General features: G+C 41.5%; 1 protein-coding gene across 2 annotated transcripts in view; it reads left to right on the top strand.

Annotated features, from left to right (window-relative positions):
* Positions 1 to 10,131, top strand: part of XXYLT1 (xyloside xylosyltransferase 1) — a 310,439-nt gene extending 300,308 nt beyond the window's left edge. For both annotated transcript variants that reach the window (XM_073578694.1, XM_073578695.1), the window contains exon 4: positions 7,977 to 10,131. In XM_073578694.1, the coding sequence (XP_073434795.1) occupies positions 7,977 to 8,373 (397 nt within the window). In that variant the 3' untranslated portion in view covers positions 8,374 to 10,131. The remainder of the gene's footprint in view (positions 1 to 7,976) is intronic.
* The last annotated feature ends 12,199 nt before the right edge of the window (positions 10,132 to 22,330 follow it).

Here is a 22,330-nt window from a genome sequence, read left to right as displayed (position 1 = left end):
CCAATGGTTTCATGATTTTGGGACATAGTCATGCATCCCTTGGTCAATGTTGACTGCATGGCGTTTCGGCCACATGGCCAGCTGCTCCATGTGGTCTCACACTGAATGGTCAGATATATCCCTGAAGTTTAGTTACTTGGGGTGATACTCAAGTGTTCCCTTATTTGTTTGGAGCATTGTCGTATCGTTCTGGTTGTATAAACATAATATAGTAATGCTACTTTTTCGTTTGTCATATGGGGCAAAGTGCTACTGGATATTGAAGTATATTGTCCTGCTCTATTGTTTGATCATTGTAACCAGATACTTTAGATATTGCAGTATATGTTACACTTAATGGATGTTTAACAAATAGCCATAGCTGTTAAATTGCACTGTGTGAACACTGCCGCACTACACTTACGGTAATTCATTTGTAATCCAGCCTGAAGAAGGAGCCTCTGTGCTCTGAAAGCTTGCAAACATATATTTTTTTTCTGGCTAGCCAATAAAGGTATCACTCCCAGAATACTTTGGTCATCGTTGAGCATAAAAGTATTTACATCAATTTTCCTGTCTAATACGGTACTACAATATAATTTGTTGTTGTACATCATTGGAGAACATGTAAAACTCATGTTTTTAGTTTAGTTTCCGGACTGAAATTTAAATGAGCATTAAATATCAGAAAGGGAAGCTACAGAATGAAAATGGATTATACGGTCCATCCCTCTGGAATACTTTTCAAAGTAAGTACATCAGCGTCATCAGGTGTAAGAGATCTATTATATTGTGAAATTGGATGAGAGATCTGCTTTAATAGTTGGTAACAAAATCTCAGTATAATCACCAATTTGTAAGTATTTGCTTTACAATAAGTGACATTTAGCAAATTATTTTTAAGTGTGTTATGGGTATAACAAATGTTTAGTAAAGCTGATTATGTTGTAAAAGGAAATTTCAATCTATACATTGAATTGTGTTAGAAATAGGTAGAGAATATACTTGATGTATGTAATTGTATTTACAGTACCTGCTCATCCTCTGTTGTGTAAAATTAGACGTCAGAGAGCGCTCTAGTTTATTTACGTGAGCTGTGGAGAAAACCTAGAACAAGCAGTCGCTTTTGATGCAGTGAAGGTTATAACCGTTGCGCAGTCTCTCTGTTTATTTTCCGTCTTAGAGGGACACATGCTGGCATTTCCTGCTTGTGAGACAGTGTCGCCCTGAGGTTGTTAGAAGCCGGATGACCTGATTTCACTCAGGCTGACCTAGACATGGCTTATATCTGTACTTTGCCTCTGCAAAAATGCTACCTCAATTATATATGTCCTTTTAACTTTATGGATTAGAATTAAAAGAAACATCTAAGCCAAACAGTCTCACAGCAAATCCTTTATTCACAAGATTTTATTTTTTTACTCGGAGGGAGGAACAAAGACTTTGTGTTTGTCAGTCTTGTATGTAACACTTTAGAGACAAGAAGAATTTCCCTTAGGTATCGATGCATGAGAGTGTTTGAAGAGTGGTGTTGACCTTTTTTTGGGCCGGTTAGGATACTGTTTGCAGGGAGACCACCATGTCCATTACAATAGTTTCAGTGGGTTTTTGGGAATGGGGTTAGCTGTGTTTTTCGTATGTTCTGTTATCATTTGGTAAGTAAGCATTGTATTGTAGTTGTTGGGTTAAAGGTCAGTGATGTCTTGTAGGTTCCTACACTAATTCTCTTATTACGGTTTACAATAACCCAGTCATTGCTTTTCATAGTGAATATTTTCTTGAATAACCTCACAATATGGTGTATTGAAAAAAAATAATTCTATTGCTAATTCCTGGAGACCTCTGATCATAAATAGATCTGCATAGTATCCTCTAGATATCTCAAAATCTTCTAGTTATCAGGGCAAGAGTAAAGGGGGTTTTACACTAAGCGATATCGCTAGCAATATCACTATAATGTCACCGGTTTTGTGACGTCATAGCGATATTGCTAGCGATATCGCTATGTGTGATACTTACCAACGACCCGCTCCCCCGCTGTGCATCGCTGATCGCGCTAGATTGGGCGGCTCCATTTCTCGTCGTCAGCTTCCTGCTGGGGCTTCCTGCTGTGACGACGAGCAACGCGTGGAGGCGGGTGGGAGGACGTCAGGATCGCTGTGTGTGAAAGGTGAGTATCGTCCGCTGCGTCGCTGCTGAATCGCTGTGAGGTCTTTGTGTGAAAGCTCACTAGCGATCATTTAGCGATGCACCAGCGATCCTGACCGGGTCGGATTGCTCGTCGGATCGCTGGTGCATCGCTAAATGTAAAATGGCCTTTAGTTGCAGGGTAATCACTTACAATATTGAGGTATGATTAGTGGGAAATGTTAATAAGCTATATAAACTTTTTCATAATTATCACCCCTCAGCTTTTTTTTTCCTTGATGTTATACGCTACAGATAAAGAAGCGCATGAAGAGTAAATAAGATAGGATAGAAGCTGTGCTAATATGAGCTAAAGATGACAGCAGCTCCATTGGCACAAACAGACCTCACATCCAGCCTAAATTACTGTGAGAGACACTCCTACAAAAGAAACATTTTAAACTTGGATCAGGCTGCAAATTGAACTTCAGAGAGTCTGAAATGAATTGGGAAACGAAGATTGCAGTTTAATTAACAAACGGAAATCTCCTAACATATGTAAAAATATTTTTTTTTCCATGTCAAAGATATCCAGAGCCTTTAGGATGGCTATACACATTAGTCAAAGCTTGATGAAAGGTTAAGCAAAATCATTGTCAGTTGGGGGAAATGTAGGAAAAATATTATTCTTTTCATTGACTGATGACACACTATTCAGAAATTAAGAACTTGGCACTCAAATATGTGTGAGGTGTCTTTTATTTATTTTCATGCAATCTAAATAATGTTATGTTTTGGTTGTGAACTCTGACCTTCAGACAGATGGGTTGTGATCGAATAGTGCAATGAATAGAATGATACCATGCTGCAAGTAAGCCAGGCACTTTAATAAAAGTAATGTATTTACTTGCAGCATCATTGTACTCTGTATTAATTACAACACTCCTTCGCAATCCATCGGACTGAAAAAGATCAGCGTTCTTGACCAAAATGTGACATGTTATTTGGATTGTGTGAAAATAAATAAGACCTCTCATTTTGCAATATATTTTAGTGCCATGTTCTTCATTTTTCAATATTGCTTTTTGGTGCACCATGTCTTCAGGAGTGCGGTGTGATGCAGACTGGTGGCACACTGTCATCACCTGCTAAGAAGTTGTTCATGTTTTAAATTTTCATCCAATATTTGCGAGCGCAGAAAAGGTCTTTTTGTAAAAGAACATTCGCATAAATTTCCCAGCACTTTCCCAAGAAGTTTCTATCCTTCACCCTCCACATATGGCTATTTTGAACAAATGTTTGAGCCTATATAGACCAAAATGGGGATGTTGTGTGAGCAATTGTTCACGGTTGCTCAGCCATCAACCAATGACTCCAATGATTATGATTAGTTCATCAGTAGATGGTATTGCATTGCACAACTTTTTTTTTCTCCAGTTTTCTTGAAGTCTAAGCAAACTTTGAAAAATGTTTAATAGTGGTTACATTGAAATTCAGAATGTGGGATTTCTTCTAAACATTTACTTAACATTTCCCTTAAATAACCTTGTGATGCAAGTCAATATGATGATGCAAACACATTACTGAAAGAAAAATAATGTACATTGTGTATCAATGATTCTAATCATTGTGTCCTTAAACATTGTGTACCTATGATAAAATGAAGTTAAAAGATAAAAGAAAATCGCTATTAAGAAGCATTTTTTTTCTCCTGGGAACCAGAAATTGATTGTTTATGCTACAGTTTGCAGAATACTATAACTTTAGCATTGTTATACCCAAGATAAAAGTCCACCACATTATTCTACAGTTCCTCTGCATCTCCCACTGCTGCAGAAATGACAGGAAGCCAGATCTTCTCCTGCTAATATCAGCTGATTGACCTCCGCAGTGAGTATCAGCTCATGTGGGGTTCTTTCCATTCATTTTGTATCGGAGTTATGAAAATTGACAAGTTTACTACTTTGTAATTTGCAGAACCTCCATTTAATTGAATGGAGAGAGCTAAGTAAAGGCACCCTTAAAGCTGCGTATGTACTGAAAGCAGCTCACGATGGTGCTCTGTTCTAGAATTAGATACTTTTTTCCCCCACTGTACCATAAAAAGCATTTGATCCCCTGCTGATTTTGTAAGTTTACCCACTGACAAAGACATGAACAGTCTATAATTTTAAGGGTAGGTTAATTTTAACACTGAGAGAATATCAAAAATAAAATCCAGAAAATCACATTGTATAAATTATATAAATTTATTTGCATTTTGTGGTGAGAAATAAGTATTTGATCCCCTACCAACCATTAAGAGTTCTGGCTCCTACAGACCAGTTAGATGCTCCTAATCAACTTGTTACCTGCATTAAAGACAACTGTCTTCCATAGTCACCTTTATAAAAGACTCCTGTCCACAGACTCAGTGAGACTCTAACCTCTACAACATGGGCAAGACCAAAGAGCTTTATAAGGATGTCAGGGACAAGATCATAGAACTGCACAAAGCAGGAATGGGCTACAAAACCATAAGTAAGACGCTGGATGAGAAAAAAGCCACTGTTGGTGCAATAGTAAGAAAATGGAAGAAATACAAAATAACTGTCAATTGGCATCAATCTGGGGCACCTTTCAAAATCTCACCTTGTGGGGTATCCTTGATCATGAGGAAGGTGAAAGATCAACCTAAAACTACACAGGGGGAACTTGTTAATAATCTCAAGGCAGCTGGGACTACAGTCACCATGAAAATCATTGGTAACACATTACGCCGTAAAGGTTTAAAATCCTGCTGTTCCCGCAAGGTCCCCCTGCTTAAGAAGACACATATGCAGGCCCATCTGAAGTTTGCCAATGAACACCTGGATGATTTTGTGAGTGACTGGGAGAAGGTGCTGTGGCCAGATGAGACAAGAATGTAGGTCTTTGGCATTGTCAACTCGCTGTGCTTGGAGGAAGTGAAATGATGCCTATGACCTAAAGAACACAGTCCCCACTGTCAAGCATGTAAGTGGAAACATGTTTTTGGGTGTTTTCTCTGCTAAGGGTACAGGGCTACTTCACAGCATTAATGGGAGAATGGATGGAGCTATGTACCATAAAATCCTGAGTGAAAACCTCCTTCCCTCCACAGGACATTAAAAATGGGTCGTGACTGGGTCTTCTAGCAAGACAATGACCCAAAACATACAGCCAAGTCAACAAAGGAGTGGCGCATAAAGAAGCACATTAAGGTCATGGAGTGACCTAGCCAGTCTCCAGACCTTAATCCCATAGAAAAGTTATGGAGGGAGTTGAAGCTTTGAGTTGACAAACGACAGCCTCAAAATCTTAATGACTTAGAGATGATCTGCAAAAAGGAGTGGACCAAAATTCCTCCTGACATGTGCGCAAACCTCATCATCAACTACAAAAAACGTCTGACTTCTGTGCTTGCAAACAAGAGTTTTGCCACCAAGTATTAAGTCTTGTTTGCCAGAGAGATCAAATACTTATTTCTCACTGGAAAATGAAAATTTATGTAATTTATACAATGTGATTTTCTGGATTTTATTTTTGATATTCTAGCTCTCAATGTTAAAATTAACCTACCCTTAAAATTATAGACTGTTCATGTCTTTGTCAGTGGGCAAACTTACAAAATCAGCAAGGGATCAAATACTTATTTCTACCACTGTATATCCAGCAGATATTCCGTAAGCATCCGATCCTAAGTTGGATATCTTTTGTCAGGCAATCAAAGTCATATAACATTTAGGGCATTTCAAACCAAGAAAATTGGATCTGCAGTAACTAACCTTATTAACTATTTTTTTCATTCTCATCCTTTATTTTACCTGTAGCCAGGGCTGTGGAGTCGGTAAGCCAAACCACCAACTGTGACTTCAATTCCTCAATTTTTCTGACTTCCGACTACAACTCCACAACTCTGACTCCACAGCCCTGCCTCACTATTGAGCATGTACATAAACAGCAGCACAGATTCATCTCAACTAAAAGCCGAGATCCTTACATCAGGAACAGAACAGACATTTATAAGACATTTTACAACTTTCGCAAATTATGAAAAGATAATATAATTATGGAGATAAGTTGAGCTTTTATACCAGTTATAGCTGCAGGAAATAACTGAGCTCTTTATACCACCGTAATTTGGTTAGGGAAGGTAGACTTCAGCTTAGTAATTGTCTGCTCATGTGATGTAGAAAAACATCTCTTTGGATTTGTGACATTGTTGCCTAATAGAAACTAAGATTTGGCCAGATCGTGTTGTGCTCTTCTCAATTAATGAGCAAGTTATAATTCACAGCTTTGTTTAATTACTGGAATATCCTGAGAGTGTGCCTTTATTTTTATGAGAAGTTATATAAGTTTCATGTATTTTTATTTCCAGGAATATAAGATCCATTTTAACGTTCGGTCTTTTTAATCTCTGGTTCCTATTTGATTTGTCTTTCCTGTTTGCTTTTAGTTTTTCACTTTGGTATTATTTATCATTTAAGGGCCTGTCACACTAAGCGATGTCGCTAGCAATATCGCTATAACGTCACTGGTTTTGGTGACGTTATAGCGATATTGCTAGCGAAATCGCTATGTCTGACACTTACCTCCGACCGCTCCCCCGTTGGTTATCACTGATCGCGCGAGAACGTCCTGGACCGTTTCTCGTCGTCAGCTTCCAGCTGGGCTTCCTGCTGTGGAGACGAGCGACGCGTGGACGCGGGCGGGAGGACGTCAGGATCGCCTCGTCTGACAGGTAAGTAGCGACCCCCGACCCCTGCGATGTCGCTGGCGAGATCTGCCTGTGTGGCAGCTCACTAGCGACCACTTAGCGATGCACCAGTGATCCTGACCGCGTCATATCGCTGGTCGGGATCGCTGGTGCATCGCTAAGTGTGACAGTACCTTTATTCAGTCAGAGTAAAGAAGCCATTTCCTTTTTGGAAAAGTCTCCATCCTTTAGCTTCACAGCGTGACATCCTGATAGAGAACTTTCCTCTAGTGGATATACTTTGCTTTCTCATTTGAAAAGTATTGTTTCTAGAATGCAATATGAAACTTCTTGAAGGGGATTAATGATCGTTTCTTGTAGTGATTGGTACTGCTGCGCTTTTGTGACTTCCACTTTACAGTTGCCAGACTAAGAACAGTATGTAAAGAAAAAACAAACAAAAAACCTCGATAGGTAATGCATATTGACGATACATTTTGCTAGATACTAATGCATGAAGCAAGCATGTCTCCTGCTGAGTCTGCTGTAAAGCATTGTCTGGTGCTAGTAGGAGCTGTTCTGGAAACGTCATTGGGGCTGGTGTGAGAATACATATGACACAATTGAATGCTGGGGACTGAGAGTAGTGACCTGTGTCTGAGATCCCAACCAGCATCAATAGTACATTGCTTAACAGGAACATTAATGCTCAGCCACCGCCCCTAGACTGCAGCGGTGGACAGTCCTTCTGGCAACAAGTGGGAAACAATCAAACACAAAACCTGACTAATCAATAGAAGAAACTGAAAAAAAAAAAATATTTTTAGCCAAAAAATGATATATTTACAATATCAAATTGTCCAGTCCCACTTCAGAGGATGGAAATAACGCTTTATTGGGTAGAACTCAGAGCCTACTCAGTTGGTAACGTCTTCTGTTTCTGTCCCCTATATTGCTGAATATCCTTTGTGAGGTTTCATTTTAGAAGTGGATTTTGGTTTATTTTATTCTTTTGTTGTAATGTTAAATCTACGATAAACTGGCATAAGTTATTCTTGGTGAATTGATTTGGTGCCTTTTTTTATATATATTAACATAAATAGAGCTAAGGGTCATTTACTTGTTGAATACCTTGACAAGATGTTTTCTTTCTTTTTTTTGTCGCCAACAGACATACCTTTTGGCAATACCGTCGTGAGAACCCAAACACCAAAGTTGGCAGTCCTCCACCTGACGGGATGCCTGGATTTAATAGTGGAGTGATGCTGCTTAACCTAGAAGCCATGCGACAGTCTAAACTTTACAATCAGCTGTTGGAGCCCAATGCCGTGCGGCTACTTGCAGAAAAATACCATTTCAAAGGCCACTTGGGAGATCAGGACTTCTTCTCCATGATTGGGATGGAGCATCCAGAACTGTTTTATGTTTTAGACTGTGGTTGGAATAGACAGCTGTGCACTTGGTGGAAAGATCACGGCTATGCTGATATCTTCGACTTGTATTACAAATGTGAAAGCCACATCAAAATCATCCATGGCAACTGCAATACCCCAATCCCAGAAGAATAAGTCTCTTAGTTGTTAAAAGATTAAAATTAATGGAAAAAAACAATGGTAAAGTTTAATATGATTTTATAAAAATGGGACTGTTTTATTTTTTAACTTTTAAAGTAATACCCAGTGGTTATCATTAAGAAAACATTTCACTGAATATATAATTGGATTTATTTCTTCTTAATAACGTGGAAGCTTTTCTGATTTAAGAACAAAGATTGCTTAAGCTAAATATTAGTTCCATTTTACCAGAATTCCTGGAATCGTTGAGAAATGTTTTGACCTGGAAAGTGGAATCAATGTGCCAGTCTCTCGGTGAAAGAATGGTTGAATGAAAACCAGATGTTCACTTCTATGAATGAAGTGTCAGACACAGAACATAAAAATGATGCCGAATCTCAGATGTGCCGTACGAGCACAGTTCATCTTTTGATGTTCACATGAGGTTATTTTCCAATAATCATTTGCTCTAAAGGATCAGTATTGTTTTGAGTTTACAACTAACTGAATTTCCATTCTGAAAAGTTTTTAGGATGCCAGAACTAGTCCAGAAATATGGTTACTTTCTTTTAAAAATTAAGTGATTGACATTTCTGCATCCTCAAAAACATATATAAATCTTGGCCAATTATTAACAAATAACTATAGGGGTTGTATAATCTGGGCACAAGTGCAGTTTTTCTAACCCCTTAGTGTAATCACCAGAGGAAGCTCCATTCTGCCACTGATTACCCACCAAGGGAGCTGCTCTTCCTGGGGGAGACCCATTGGGGGACGCCATCTTTCTTATATAGGCATCGGTCAATTTTTGCAGTTGGTTTAAAACACTGAAGGATAGTATTCACTCAGAAATACTAGAAAAGGAAACGTGTCTATACTTCATAGGATCTTACAGTCATGAATTATTCCCTGTTCCGTGCTCTATCTGTATCTGTCTAAATATAAAAAAGTACATTGTATCCCGTAAATGAATGATACTTGGGCATGTCACATGAGAGGGAGCTGAACCTGGGAGTGCTCTGCATACCGTCACAGATTAGGGGCTTCACATCACACCTCTGGATTCCTACAGAGCAGACATGAGAAGAAGCCATAACTCAATAAACCTTGAGGAGACAAAGGTACAGAGACACTTGATAGTCTGATGGATGGCACATAACCAAGAAGGGGTAGACTGGCAACCCTGTTCTTCTACTACATTACTCTGTGATATAGGGCACTGGGGGGCTGGAGGCAGATATTTCATCACTCACCAGGTCATATGACACATGGGAAACTGGTGGTGATAAAACAGAGCCACTCAGAGATTGAGGGGGAGCCATCATCTTAGTGTTAGTACACAGACCAGATATAGCCAGCAAGATAATTCGTGGAACATCTCTTTGATTCATGCCATATTCTGTACCTTAGTTCAACTAAAAGGAGCATTTTAGATGATTTAATCAGAATTGCTCTTCTCAGTGTTGCTGATTGAAAGCAACTTTTTCGGTTAGATGTCAGTACATTTCCGTTTTTTTTGTCTACATTTATCATTTTTATGCTGATATCGCTGTAAGAGCGTTTGTCTTTGCAAGATAAGTTATATTTGACAGTATAATGACTCTGTTTAAGGGATGTATATGACATATTAAAAACAGTAATATTTTTTTTTTTCTTGGGGGGGAGGGGGACAGCAATTCTGCAGTTGTTTTGTTTCCAGTGTGTAGCATGCAGTATAAAAGATGTGTACATTTTATTCTGTGAGACTCTAAGATTATACTGATGTCAAATTTTTGCTTTTTTTTATTGTTTTATTGTGCAGACCGCCCACTCACCACTTTTGTATTTAAAGCACACAATTACACGATTTATGTTTTTATGTGGTGTGTGTGTGTGTGTATATATATATATATATATATATATATATATATATATATATATATATATTATTGTAGGGGTTGTTCTCACTCAGGTGCAGCAGGAGGAAAACAGGAGGCGCGTTTCTTTAAAAAGTCTGTGCTGGTTTATTTACTTCATAAACCCCTAAGCAACAGCAAAAGGTAAACGTCCTTAAGAGCAGACAAAACACCACCAAAATGTCCTTAGCTGGGTTCTGCTCCCTCAGATCTTTGGACACACAGGCTGGCCAATGTCAAGCACACAGGCTCAGTCTGAAGCCCCATACACAGGAAGGCTTCTCCCTCTCTGGACACAGACCATGTGCCGAACAGCTCCATTATGTAGGCTGTAACCACACCCACATTTTAGGTATGTGGGTAGCCAGACCTACCCATCTTTCATAGCTACCTGCAACCCGGACCCAGGTGCACTGAATGAGATCTTAGTGCTTACGTGCACTAAAGAAAAATACTCCGGGTTAAATCACAGGGAGCAGCCATCCCTGTGACACATACCTCCCATTGATAATACGGCCATAATCCTCCTTACGTACCTCCCCTCTGCCTAAAGACATGGGGCTTGGCACCTTCCCTTACCCACCCAGAGACCCTTCTCGGTCGCCTTTAGAAGTAAACCCGGGCCTCGTCGCTGAAACCTTTTGGAACAGTAGGTTATCAAACTCTGTACCCTCCTCTGATAGGGTTGCCCCTTTGTCAGATCACCACCATCCCTGCAGGGCTGTGGAGTCGGTAAGCCAAACCTGCGACTCCGACTCCTCAATTTCCCTTACACCGACTCCACCACTCCGACTCCCACATATATTTCTTATATTTAAGTGAAAAATGTATTGTAGTACAATGTGAACACCAGACATTTGATCATTTCTATGATCCAATAATCAAGATATTTAGGTAGAACATAATATCTATTTATTGGAATACAACTTTAGAACAGAAAAAACTGTAATAAATTGTAAATATGTAATACACTGTATAATATTGATTACATATATACAGTACAGACCAAAAGTTTGGACACACCTTCTCATTCAAAAAGTTTTCTTTATTTTCATGACTATGAAAATTGTAGATTCACTCTGCAGGCATCAAAACTATGAATTACATGTGGAATTATATAATTAGCAAAAAAGTGTGAAACAACTGAAAACATGTCTTATATTCTAGTTTCTTCAAAGTAGCCACCGTTTGCTTTGATTACTGCTTTGCACACTCTTGGCATTCTCTTGATGAGCTTCAAGAGGTGGTCACCAGAAATGGTCTTCCAACAGTTTTGAAGGAGTTTCCAGAGATGCTTAGCACTTGTTGGCCCTTTTGCCTTCACTCTGCGGTCCAGCTCACCCCAAACCATCTCGATTGGGTTCAGGTCTGGTGACTGTGGAGGCCAGGTCATCTGGTGTAGCACCCCATCACTCTCCTTCTTGGTCAAATAGCCCTTACACAGCCTGGAGGTGTGTTTGGGGTCATTGTTCTGTTGAAAAATAAATGATGGTCCAACTAAACACAAACTGGATGGAATAGCATGCCGCTGCAAGATGCTGTGGTAGCCATGCTGGTTCAGTATGCCTTCAGTTTTGAATAAATCCCCAACAGTGTCACCAGCAAAGCACCCCCACACTATCACACCTCCTCCTCCATGCTTCACGGTGGGAACCAGGCACGTAGAGTCCATCCGTTCACCTTTTCTGCGTCGCACAAAGCAGGGCTGTGGAGTCTGTAAGCCAAACCTGCGACTCCGACTCCTCAATTTCCCTTACACCGACTCCACGACTCCGACTCCCACACATATTGCTTATATTTAAGTGAAAAATTTATTGTAGTACAATGTGAACCTCAGACATTTAATCATTTTTATGATCCAATAATCAAGATATTTAGATAGAACAGAATATACACTCACTGGCCACTTTATTAGGTACACCATGCTAGTAACGGGTTGGACCCCCTTTTGCCTTCAGAACTGCCTCAATTCTTCGTGGCAGAGATTCAACAAGGTGCTGGAAGCATTCCTCAGAGATTTTGGACCATATTGACATGATGGCATCACACAGTTGGTGCAGATTTGTCGGCTGCACATCCCTGATGCGAATCTCCCGTTCCACCACATCCCAAAGATGCTCTATTGGATTGAGATCTGGTGACTGAGGAGGCCATTTGAGTACAGTGAACTCATTGTCATGTTCAAGAAACCAATCTGAGATGATTCGAGCTTTATGACATGGCGCATTATCCTGCTGAAAGTAGCCATCAGATGTTGGGTACATTGTGGTCATAAAGGGATGGACATGGTCAGCAACAATACTCAGGTAGGCTGTGGCGTTGCAACGATGCTCAATTGGTACCAAGGGGCCCAAAGAGTGCCAAGAAAAAATTCCCCACACCATGACACCACCACCACCAGCCTGAACCGTTGATACAAGGCAGGATGGATCCATGCTTTCATGTTGTTTACGCCAAATTCTGACCCTACCATCCGAATGTCGCAGCAGAAATCGAGACTCATCAGACCAGGCAACGTTTTTCCAATCTTCTACTGTCCAATTTCGATGAGCTTGTGCAAATTGTAGCCTCAGTTTCCTGTTCTTAGCTGAGAGGAGTGGTACCCAGTGTGGTCTTCTGCTGCTGTAGCCCATCTGCCTCAAAGTTCGACGCACTGTGCGTTCAGAGATGCTCTTCTGCCTACCTTGGTTGTAACGGGTGGCAATTTGAGTCACTGTTGCCTTTCTATCAGCTCGAACCAGTCTGCCCATTCTCCTCTGACCTCTGGCATCAACAAGGCATTTCCGGCCACAGAACTGCCGCTCACTGGATTTTTTTTCTTTTTCGGACCATTCTCTGTAAACCCTAGAGATGGTTGTGCGTGAAAATCCCAGTAGATCAGCAGTTTCTGAAATTCTCAGACCAGCCCTTCTGGCACCAACAATCATGCCACGTTCAAAGGCACTCAAATCACCTTTCTTCCCCATACTGATGCTCGGTTTGAACTGCAGGAGATTGTCTTGACCATGTCTACATGCCTAAATGCGCTGAGTTGCCGCCATGTGATTGGCTGATTAGAAATTAAGTCTTAACACACAGTTGGACAGGTGTACCTAATAAAGTGGCCAGTGAGTGTATATTGGTGTACTACCCGGTTTTCATTCTTTTTGGTACAGATACGATATGGATAGACAGATATGGATAAATGGATAGATTAGATAGAGCAGATTTCTAATCTGCTTTTGCTATTGAAAACATTATCTATGAGCTCAAAAACCTTTCAGGTGATGCAGTTTTTTAAAAAGATGATCAGCTTTTACAGCTGAAAAACGTATCCTCAATAAACACTGGAAAAACGCTGTGTGTGAATGTAGCCTTAGATCAGGAATAGAACAGCCATTTATAGGACATTTCATAACTTTCCCAAACTCCTATGAAAAAATATTCAGCACATCCTGCATTGAATTACTGTACCCAATTTATTATATATTTTCGGAGTCGGTCCATTTTATACCGACTCCAACTCCGACTCCACCAAAATGAGCACCGACTCCCCGACTCCGACTCCACAGCCCTGGCACAAAGACACAGTGGTTGGAACCAAAGATCTCAAATTTGGACTCATCAGACCAAAGCACAGATTTCCACTGGTCTAATGTCCATTCCTTGTGTTCTTTATCCCAAACAAGTCTCTTCTGCTTGTTGCCTGTCCTTAGCAGTGGTTTCCTAGCAGCTATTTTACCATGAAGGCCTGCTGCACAAAGTCTCCTCTTAACAGTTATTGTAGAGATGTGTCTGCTGCTAGAACTCTGTGTGGCATTGACCTGGTCTCTAATCTGAGCTGCTGTTAACCTGCGATTTCTGAGGCTGGTAACTAGGATGAACTTATCCTCTGCAGCAGAGGTGACTCTTGGTCTTCCTTTCCTGGGGCGGTCCTCATGAGAGCCAGTTTCTTTGTAGCGCTTGATGGTTTTTGCCACTGCACTTGGGGACACTTTCAAAGTTTTCCCAATTTTTCGAACTGACTGACCTTCATTTCTTAAAGTAATGATGGCCACTCGTTTTTCTCTACTTAGCTGCTTTTTTCTTGCCATAATACAAATTCTAACAGTCTATTCAGTAGGACTATCACCTGTGTATCCACCAGACTTCAGCACAACACAACTGATGGTCCCAACCCCATTTATAAGACAAAAAATCCCACTTATTAAACCTGACAGGGCACACCTGTGAAGTGAAAACCATTTCCGGTGACTACCTCTTGAAGCTCATCAAGAGAATGCCAAGAGTGTGCAAAGCAGTAATCAAAGCAAAAGGTGGCTACTTTGAAGAACCTAGAATATAAGACACATTTTCAGTTGTTTCACACTTTTTTGCTAATTATATAATTCCACATGTGTTAATTCACAGTATTGATGCCTTCAGAGTGAATCTACAATTTTCATAGTCATGAAAATAAAGAAAACTCTTTGAATGAGAATGTGTGTCCAAACTTTTGGTCTGTACTATATATATATATATATATATATATATACACACACACACTATGACTTAGCTCAGCTTAGACAAAGCCTAGATCCTCAGGCTACATTCACACTATGGGCGTAGCCAGGATCAAACCTAGGGGGGGGGCAGAACCTCATGCTGTTCCGCAGAATTTCATACTGCACACCTCAGCTGCTGCAGAACCTCATACTGCACACCCCTACACTTGAAAATAAAGCCTGCACCTTAAGAAGATGTGGTGATGAATGCAGTCTATTTATTCCAACTCTCAATTGATGTTGATGTGTTACTGAAGACGAGCAATGCCTGTCCTGGGCGTCCTTTTGGGTAGCTATGAGGTGTCCCTGACTGGTGCTAAAAAAAAGGAGTGTTAGTCTGTGTGCTATCCGGCTTTTATTCTTTTTGGTACAGATATGATATGGATAAATGGATATATATATATAGAGCAGATTTCTAATCTGCTTTTGCTATTGAAAACATTATCTATGAGCTCAAAAACCTTTCAGGTGATGTGGTTTTTTCAAAAGCTGATCTGCTTTTGCAGCTGAAAAACATATCCTCAAAAAATGCAGGAAAAACGCTGTGTGTGAATGTAGCCTTAGATCAGGAATAGAACAGTCATTTATAGGACATTTCATAACTTTCCCAAATTCCTATGAAAAACTTCAGCACATTCTGCATTGAACTACTGTACCCAATTTATAATATATTTTAGGAGTCGGAGTTGGTCCATTTTATTCCAACTCCACCAAAATGAGCACCGACTCCGACTCCACAGCCCTACATCCCTGGCGGGGGCAGTAAGGTGTTGCGAATCCTTGGTCCCATACCTTTTGCCTGGTCTCACACCCTGTTACCACGTCAGCTACAGGGTCTTCCGCCTAGGTCACTCAGCACTGAGCTACCAGAGGAGTCACTATTTTTAACTCTTCCATTCTTTAGGGAACCCCTTCGTTTCTCCAAACCTTGGGTTGAAAGACTGCTCTACCTTTCAAGTACACCACACTATATTCCAGGAGTATTTGGATATTCTGCGGACTCTCCATTGATCTGACAACGAAGAATGGAACCATCCCACCTTCACCAGCTACCCAGGCTTTGTCTTCATCCGGAATCCTCACTCTCACCACACCTGACTTATCTACAATCTCCTGCATTACTTTGCCAAGTCTTCCAATGATTTTTCTCACCAGATTCCTGGGCACATGAACGTTGTCCTCCACCGATTCCAACCGACCTTGGGCTTTCTTTGCACGCTCCTGACGTAGAGCAGCTTCCTCATTCCTCAAAAAAGATCCTCTGTTTCGTGTGAAGACAGTTTAGGTACATGTCACTCAGGATAGCCACCCACTTCACCGTAACTTCCCTATTCGACAGTATCACTAACTGCTTAGACTCTGGTGCCCAGTTCACAGTACAGGCTTCCACCACCTTTCTAAAGGCCTCATGCACAGCCTCACTGGCACAAGAGCGAAATCTCACCTTCTTGGACATAGTGTTTGATCTTGTCCTGAGCGTCAGAGCAGTTTTTCAAGACGTCTGCCTCCCTTGTGAGCCCATCTGCGTGGCACTTCCTCCCTGGAGGCCACTTCTTTGGTCAGTCTCTCCAGCTCACTCCTTCATTTCGATCAGATTGAGAGAGCACAACAGTTTGTTCTGTAGAGCGGAGAGCTTGATTTTCCGGCCATCTATGTATTTCTTGAGCTGGGCATTAGCCTCCTGCTTAGCCTCCCGCTCGATATTGAGCTCTCGGAGAACTTTATCCCGCTCTCCTGCCAGGCAGCAACGCTCGTCCTCTCTCTGGAGAAGCTCCTTAAGACGCTTCTCATGGGCCTCTAATGCAAGCATTCATCAAGCCGGCGGACAGTTCCTGGAGGGCTTGTTCACTTTGTGTCCTCACTTTTCTCATTGAACTTATTTTTGACTCCAAAGTCACAATTTCCTGAGATTTCTGTTCTTTCAGATGCTTTAATCTGGCCTGTAAATTTGTCACTTTTTGCTTCTCATGAGGAAACTCTTTAGCGAGTTCCTGGAACTACTGTGCTTTGTTACAGGTAGTCATTTCCAGCTGAGACACGTGTTTGGGGTCCTCCTGTCGAGTAGAGTGCAGCTTCTCGGTAGAGTGGATTTTATGAAACAGCTTCTGCTCCTGCGCTTCTCCGAGCTGAGCCTTGGCTGCTGAGAGCTCGGACTCCAGGTGACGCACCTGATCCTGTTGCGCGGAGTTGGCGGCTTCCATGCTCGACACCTCTGTGCTGGGGTTTGTTAGTGGTAAAGTGACCTCCTTATCAAGGACTTTAACCTTGTTTGCACCTGACCCTGTCTCTTCATCACTCTTCTCAGAGGGTGAAGCCTGTCCTGCTTTTCTGCGGCCGCCGTGTCCCTGGTGACGAGAGGAAGACTTGCCATTTGTACCCAGGTCCACCTTTACAGCACTCTTTTCCGCTTGTTTCACAGTCTGAATGGGAGTCACCATTACTCACCCTGGAACAAGTCCCCACATAGACAGGTGCTGGACCCCATTCCTGGAGCTACCTACCCCGATTTCAGCGGTCACACTGTTGGTCACCTCTAAGTACCAGAGTTGGTCAGTCCCACACTTTTTCCTGGTCACCCCTAACTCTGGGACACTGACCTTAGGGGAGATGCTACCTCCTCCTCTTTATGTATCACACCATCAAGAAGCCCTGCCACCTGCTGCGGTGGGGTCTCCCGTAGGGTCATTCTAGCTCCCCTCTGAGCAATCAGACACTCCTCTTTCCTCCCACAAGTTCCAAAACCATTCAAAGTCCTGGCCTGTTACAATAGGGTATGGCAAGTCCGGGACTACAGGGACATCATGGCAGGTAAAAAAAAAATAGTGGGCGTCTCAATGATTACCCGGGACACCGGATAATCCCTAGCAACCCCATAGATGCAGTGGACTTCCTTCCGGGAAGCAGATAGACAGGGAGTGTTGCGTGGACCAGGGTAACCAGGCTCCCTGAGTCCAGAAGTCCAGCCACGCCCTCCCCATTGACTTCCACAGAACACCTCTGTGATGTCTTGTCAGATGGATAACTGATACAGGATACCAGACACGCTGTTCGAACACTGTTCCCGGGAACAGTTCCTCAGCACACTTGCCGCCGCCCCTTTTTGGGCCTCCACCCTGTTTGGGTCACTGCCCCCTTTTGGCACTCCACTCCCTTTTGGGTCACCGCCCCCTTTTGGGTCTCCATCCCTTTTTGGGCAACCACCCCCTTTCGGGCAACCATCCCTCCATGGGGTGCACACCGTGGACTCCCCACAGCGCTCTCAGGCTCCTCACTGCCTGTGCATGGCAGTCTATCTACACCAACAGTTCCGCAGCGAGGCTCTGCTCTGCAAAGCTCTGAACGGCTCCGCACAGTGAGGCTCCGCAAGGCTCTACAGCAGACCACTTGGAGTTCGTGGAACCGCCAATCCACAGCAAGCCGCCTGCTGCAATCCACCCAAGTACCTTCTGGACTGATGCCCATGGTCTAGCACTAATTGTAGGAGTTGTACTCAGGTGCGGCAGGAGGAAGACAGGAGGTGCGTTTCTTTAAAAAGTCCATGTGGGTTTATTTACTTCATAAAACTCTAAGCAACAACAAAAGGTAAACATCCTTCAGAGCAAGCAAAACACCAAAATGTCCTTAGCTGGGTTCTGCTCCCTCAGTCCTGTGGACACACAGACTGGACAATGTCCAGCACGCAGGCTGGGTCTGGAGCCCCACACACAGGAAGGCTTCTCCCTCTCTGCACACAGACCATGTGCCAAACAATAGCCTCCTTATGTAGGCTGTAAGCACACCCACAGAGGGAGGTATGTGGGTAGCCAGACCCACCCATCTCAGCTACCCGCAACCTGGACCCAGGTACACTAAACAAGATCTTAGTGCTTACATGCACTACAGAAAACTACTCCGGGTTACACATCCCGGTGAGCAGCCATCCCTGTGACACATACCTTCCTTTGATTACGCGGCTATTACCCTCCTTACCATATAATGTTGCCATATTCCTAGTCCCTAACTTTTTCACTTTACTAACCAACCGAGCAATGTGAGGGCTTTTTTTTTATTTTTGCAAAAAAAAACCCTGTTTGGGAGAGAAGAACAGACAAATCGCGGCGCCCTAAGTGTGTAAACACAATATTGTAGTCTTTAAAGGGTGCACAATTTTATGCACTCACCTGATAGAAGACTAATATGGCTTTAGATTGTGTATCCTCAAAAATCTTTCCTTCTGGGATACTTAGTAGACAGGACTTGCAGCTTGCCTCGGGTGGATCCAAGTGAAAGAGCCAGGTTCAGGCTCACACAGGATGAGTAAATCAAGAAAGGCACATCCAGCCCATGAACGGCAGCGCTTCCCAGGACTCACATCCAAATATGATATTTCATACTTTTTTATTTCATAGGTTAAAAAAGGTACAACGCGTTTCGGATACAGTGTATATCCTTCATCAGGTATCATAAAAACACAGTACAAATCCTAATAGTATAAAATTCAGTTACACTTATATATAGTAGCAACCTTTTATCCCAGTCTCAGAAACTTGATTTAGGGTGTGGACCAAGTTCAGGAACTCACCCACTGATTGATCCAACCTTGACAACATAGATGCAAGAAGGAAAAAAAAAAAAAAAAACAGAAAAAAAAAAGGCAACGCTCAAACTCTGTCTATAATATCATTCAATCTATTTGGATAAAATTCCCAGATGATATATCCAAAACGTTTCTTTCCGGTTTAAAAGTGCATTCCTATTTGCAACACCGGAGGGTATCTGCTCCACCAGAGTTACTTTTATTTTAAAAATTTTGTTATGTTTAATTAGATGCATTGAGAGACTATGTTTTAAAAAGTCGTTTTTTGCTCTATTTCTGTGACCATTAATGCGGGACCGCAGTGTCTGCACAGTGCGTCCCACATATTGCAAACCTCAACTGCATGTGATGACAAACAACAAAATCACTGCTACAGATGAGTCTTTGTGAAATCTCAAAGACCTCACCAGTACTATTACATTTGATAGTCTTAGCCCCGTGATCTAGGATCCCACAGGTACAAAATTTTTTAGAGGTGGATTTAAAAATTCCGGTTCCTTGAGAAACACCACATAAAATTTGATCCATACTTTTTTTATTGTTTTTTCCTTTTTTATTCCAACTGTTTTTTTTTAATTTACTTGGGGCCACCAAATTTTTCAAAGTTTTCCCCCTTCTATATGTAATCCCTGGTTTATCAGGGAGATGTTTTCCCAAAACAGGGTCACACTTCAAGATATACCAATATTTTGAAAGCACAGTTCTTATTACTTTATTTCCCCTATTGAATGTGGTCACAAAATTCAATTTCCAGCGATCATCACTTTTTTCTTTACCAATGGTCAAATTATCCCCCTTCTATTTTTTCCTTTTAAACATTCCTCCTGTGTTTTTACTTTGTTATCCCTATATGCAGTAATTATCAAATTTTTGGGGTATCTTTTTTCCTTAAATTTTCTTTTTAGAATTTTAGACTGAGCTACATAATCAGATTCTCTCGTACAATTCTTTCTTATATGAAAAAATTGGCTGTGGGGTATATTAACCTTCCACTTCTTGTAATGTGCACTGTTAAAATCTAAAAAGCCGTTTGAATCCACCTTTTTAAAGTGGGTTTTTGTAATAATTTTTTTCCCACTATGGCTGATCTCTAGATCAAGAAACACCATTTTTTTCTTTATTAATTTGTGACGTAAAGGTAATCCCCCAGGTGTTATTATTATAGGCTTTTTAAAACATAGTCTCTCAAGGCATCTGCTAATTAAACATAGCAAAATTTTTAAAATAAAAGTAACTCCGGTGGAGCAGATACCCTCTGGTGTTGCAAATAGGAATGCTCTTTTAAACCGGAAAGAAACGTTTTGGATATATCGTCTGGGAACATTATATCCAAATGGATTAAATGATATCATAGAGAGAGTTTGAACGTTGCCTTTTTTTTTTTTTTTTCCTCTGGGTTTTTTTTTCCTTCTGGGTTATTTTTTTTTCCTTCTTGCATCTATGTTGTCAAGGTTGGATCAATCAGTGGGTGTGTTCCTGAACTTGGTCCACACCCTAAATCAAGTTTCTGAGACTGGAATAAAAGGTTGCTACTATATATAAGTGTAACTGAATTTTATACTATTATGATTTGTACTGTGTTTTTTTTATACCTGATGAAGGATATATACTGTATCCGAAACGCGTTGTATCTCTTCTTTTTTAACCTATGAAATAAAAAAATATGAAATATCATCTTTCGATGTGCGTCCTGGGAAGCGCTGCCGTTCATGGGCTGGATGTGCCTTTCTTGATTTTGATCGCTCTTTATTCCATCTTTACTCCATTTTTTGGGGTGGCAAGATGAACAAAATAACTGCAAGTTGAGCATTTTGTGTGTGTGTGTGTATATATATATATATAGTGTGTGTATGTGTATATATATATATATATATATATATATGTGTGTGTGTATATATATATCTCTCGGCTTTGTGCAGTGGATGATTTTGCAAACTCCCCTCTCCCGCTCTCTGACCACAATCTTCTTTCATTCTCTATAAAGAACTGCCAGGCTGCTCAGGTCACCCCCACTGTCCAGACTTATAGAAACATACAGGCCATTAACACCCAGAAACTTCTGAAGAACTTGCAGTCTTCATTGGCCCCTATCTCCTCCCTCTCATGTCCTGATTCTGCATTGAAGCATTACAATGAAACACTTCAAAGTGCCCTGGATGAATTTGCACCCCCTATAAATAGAACACCACAACACAGACGGCGACAACCCTGGCACACGGTGCAAACACGTTTCCTGCAGCGGTGCTCCAGGTGTGCCGAACGTCTGTGGAGAAAATCCAATCTACACGAAGATTTCATCCATTTTAAGTTTATGCTTAGAACATACAACACTGCCCTTCACCTCTCCAAACAAACCTATTTCAACACCCTCATCACCTCACTGTCCAATAACCCGAAACGTCTCTTTGACACTTTTCATTCTCTACTCAATCCAAGAGTACAGGCCCCAACCACGGAGCTCCGAGCTGACGATCTGGCCAATTACTTCAAAGAAAAAATTGACCAGATCCGACAGGAAATTATCTCCAAATCCCCTCATACCATGCACTGTTCTCCCTCCCCCACTGCATCTAACTCACTCTCTGATTTTGAACCAGTCACAGAAGAAGAAGTAAGCAGGCTCCTTGCATCTTCTCGCCCAACTACTTGCACCAGTGACCCATTTCCGTCACATCTCCTCCAGTCCCTTTCCCCTGCTGTCACCCCTCACCTAACTAAAATATTTAACCTCTCTCTTCTGGTATTTTTCCCTCATTTAAGCATGCCATCATACATCCACTACTTTAAAAAACCATCCTTCGACCAAAACTGTGCCGCTAACTATAGACCTGTCTCTAATCTTCCCTTCATCTCTAAACTCCTGGAACGCCTGGTCCACTCCCGTCTTATCCGCTATCTCTCAGAAAACTCTGTTCTCGACCCTCTCCAATCCGGTTTCCGCTCTTTACACTCCACTGAAACTGCCCTCACTAAAGTCT

This window comes from Dendrobates tinctorius, unplaced genomic scaffold (assembly GCF_039654945.1).
Source record: "Dendrobates tinctorius isolate UK_male_01 unplaced genomic scaffold, ASM3965494v1 ptg000060l, whole genome shotgun sequence".
In the NCBI taxonomy this organism is placed as follows: domain Eukaryota; kingdom Metazoa; phylum Chordata; class Amphibia; order Anura; family Dendrobatidae; genus Dendrobates; species Dendrobates tinctorius.
This window is presented reverse-complemented; position numbering and strand designations above follow the sequence as displayed.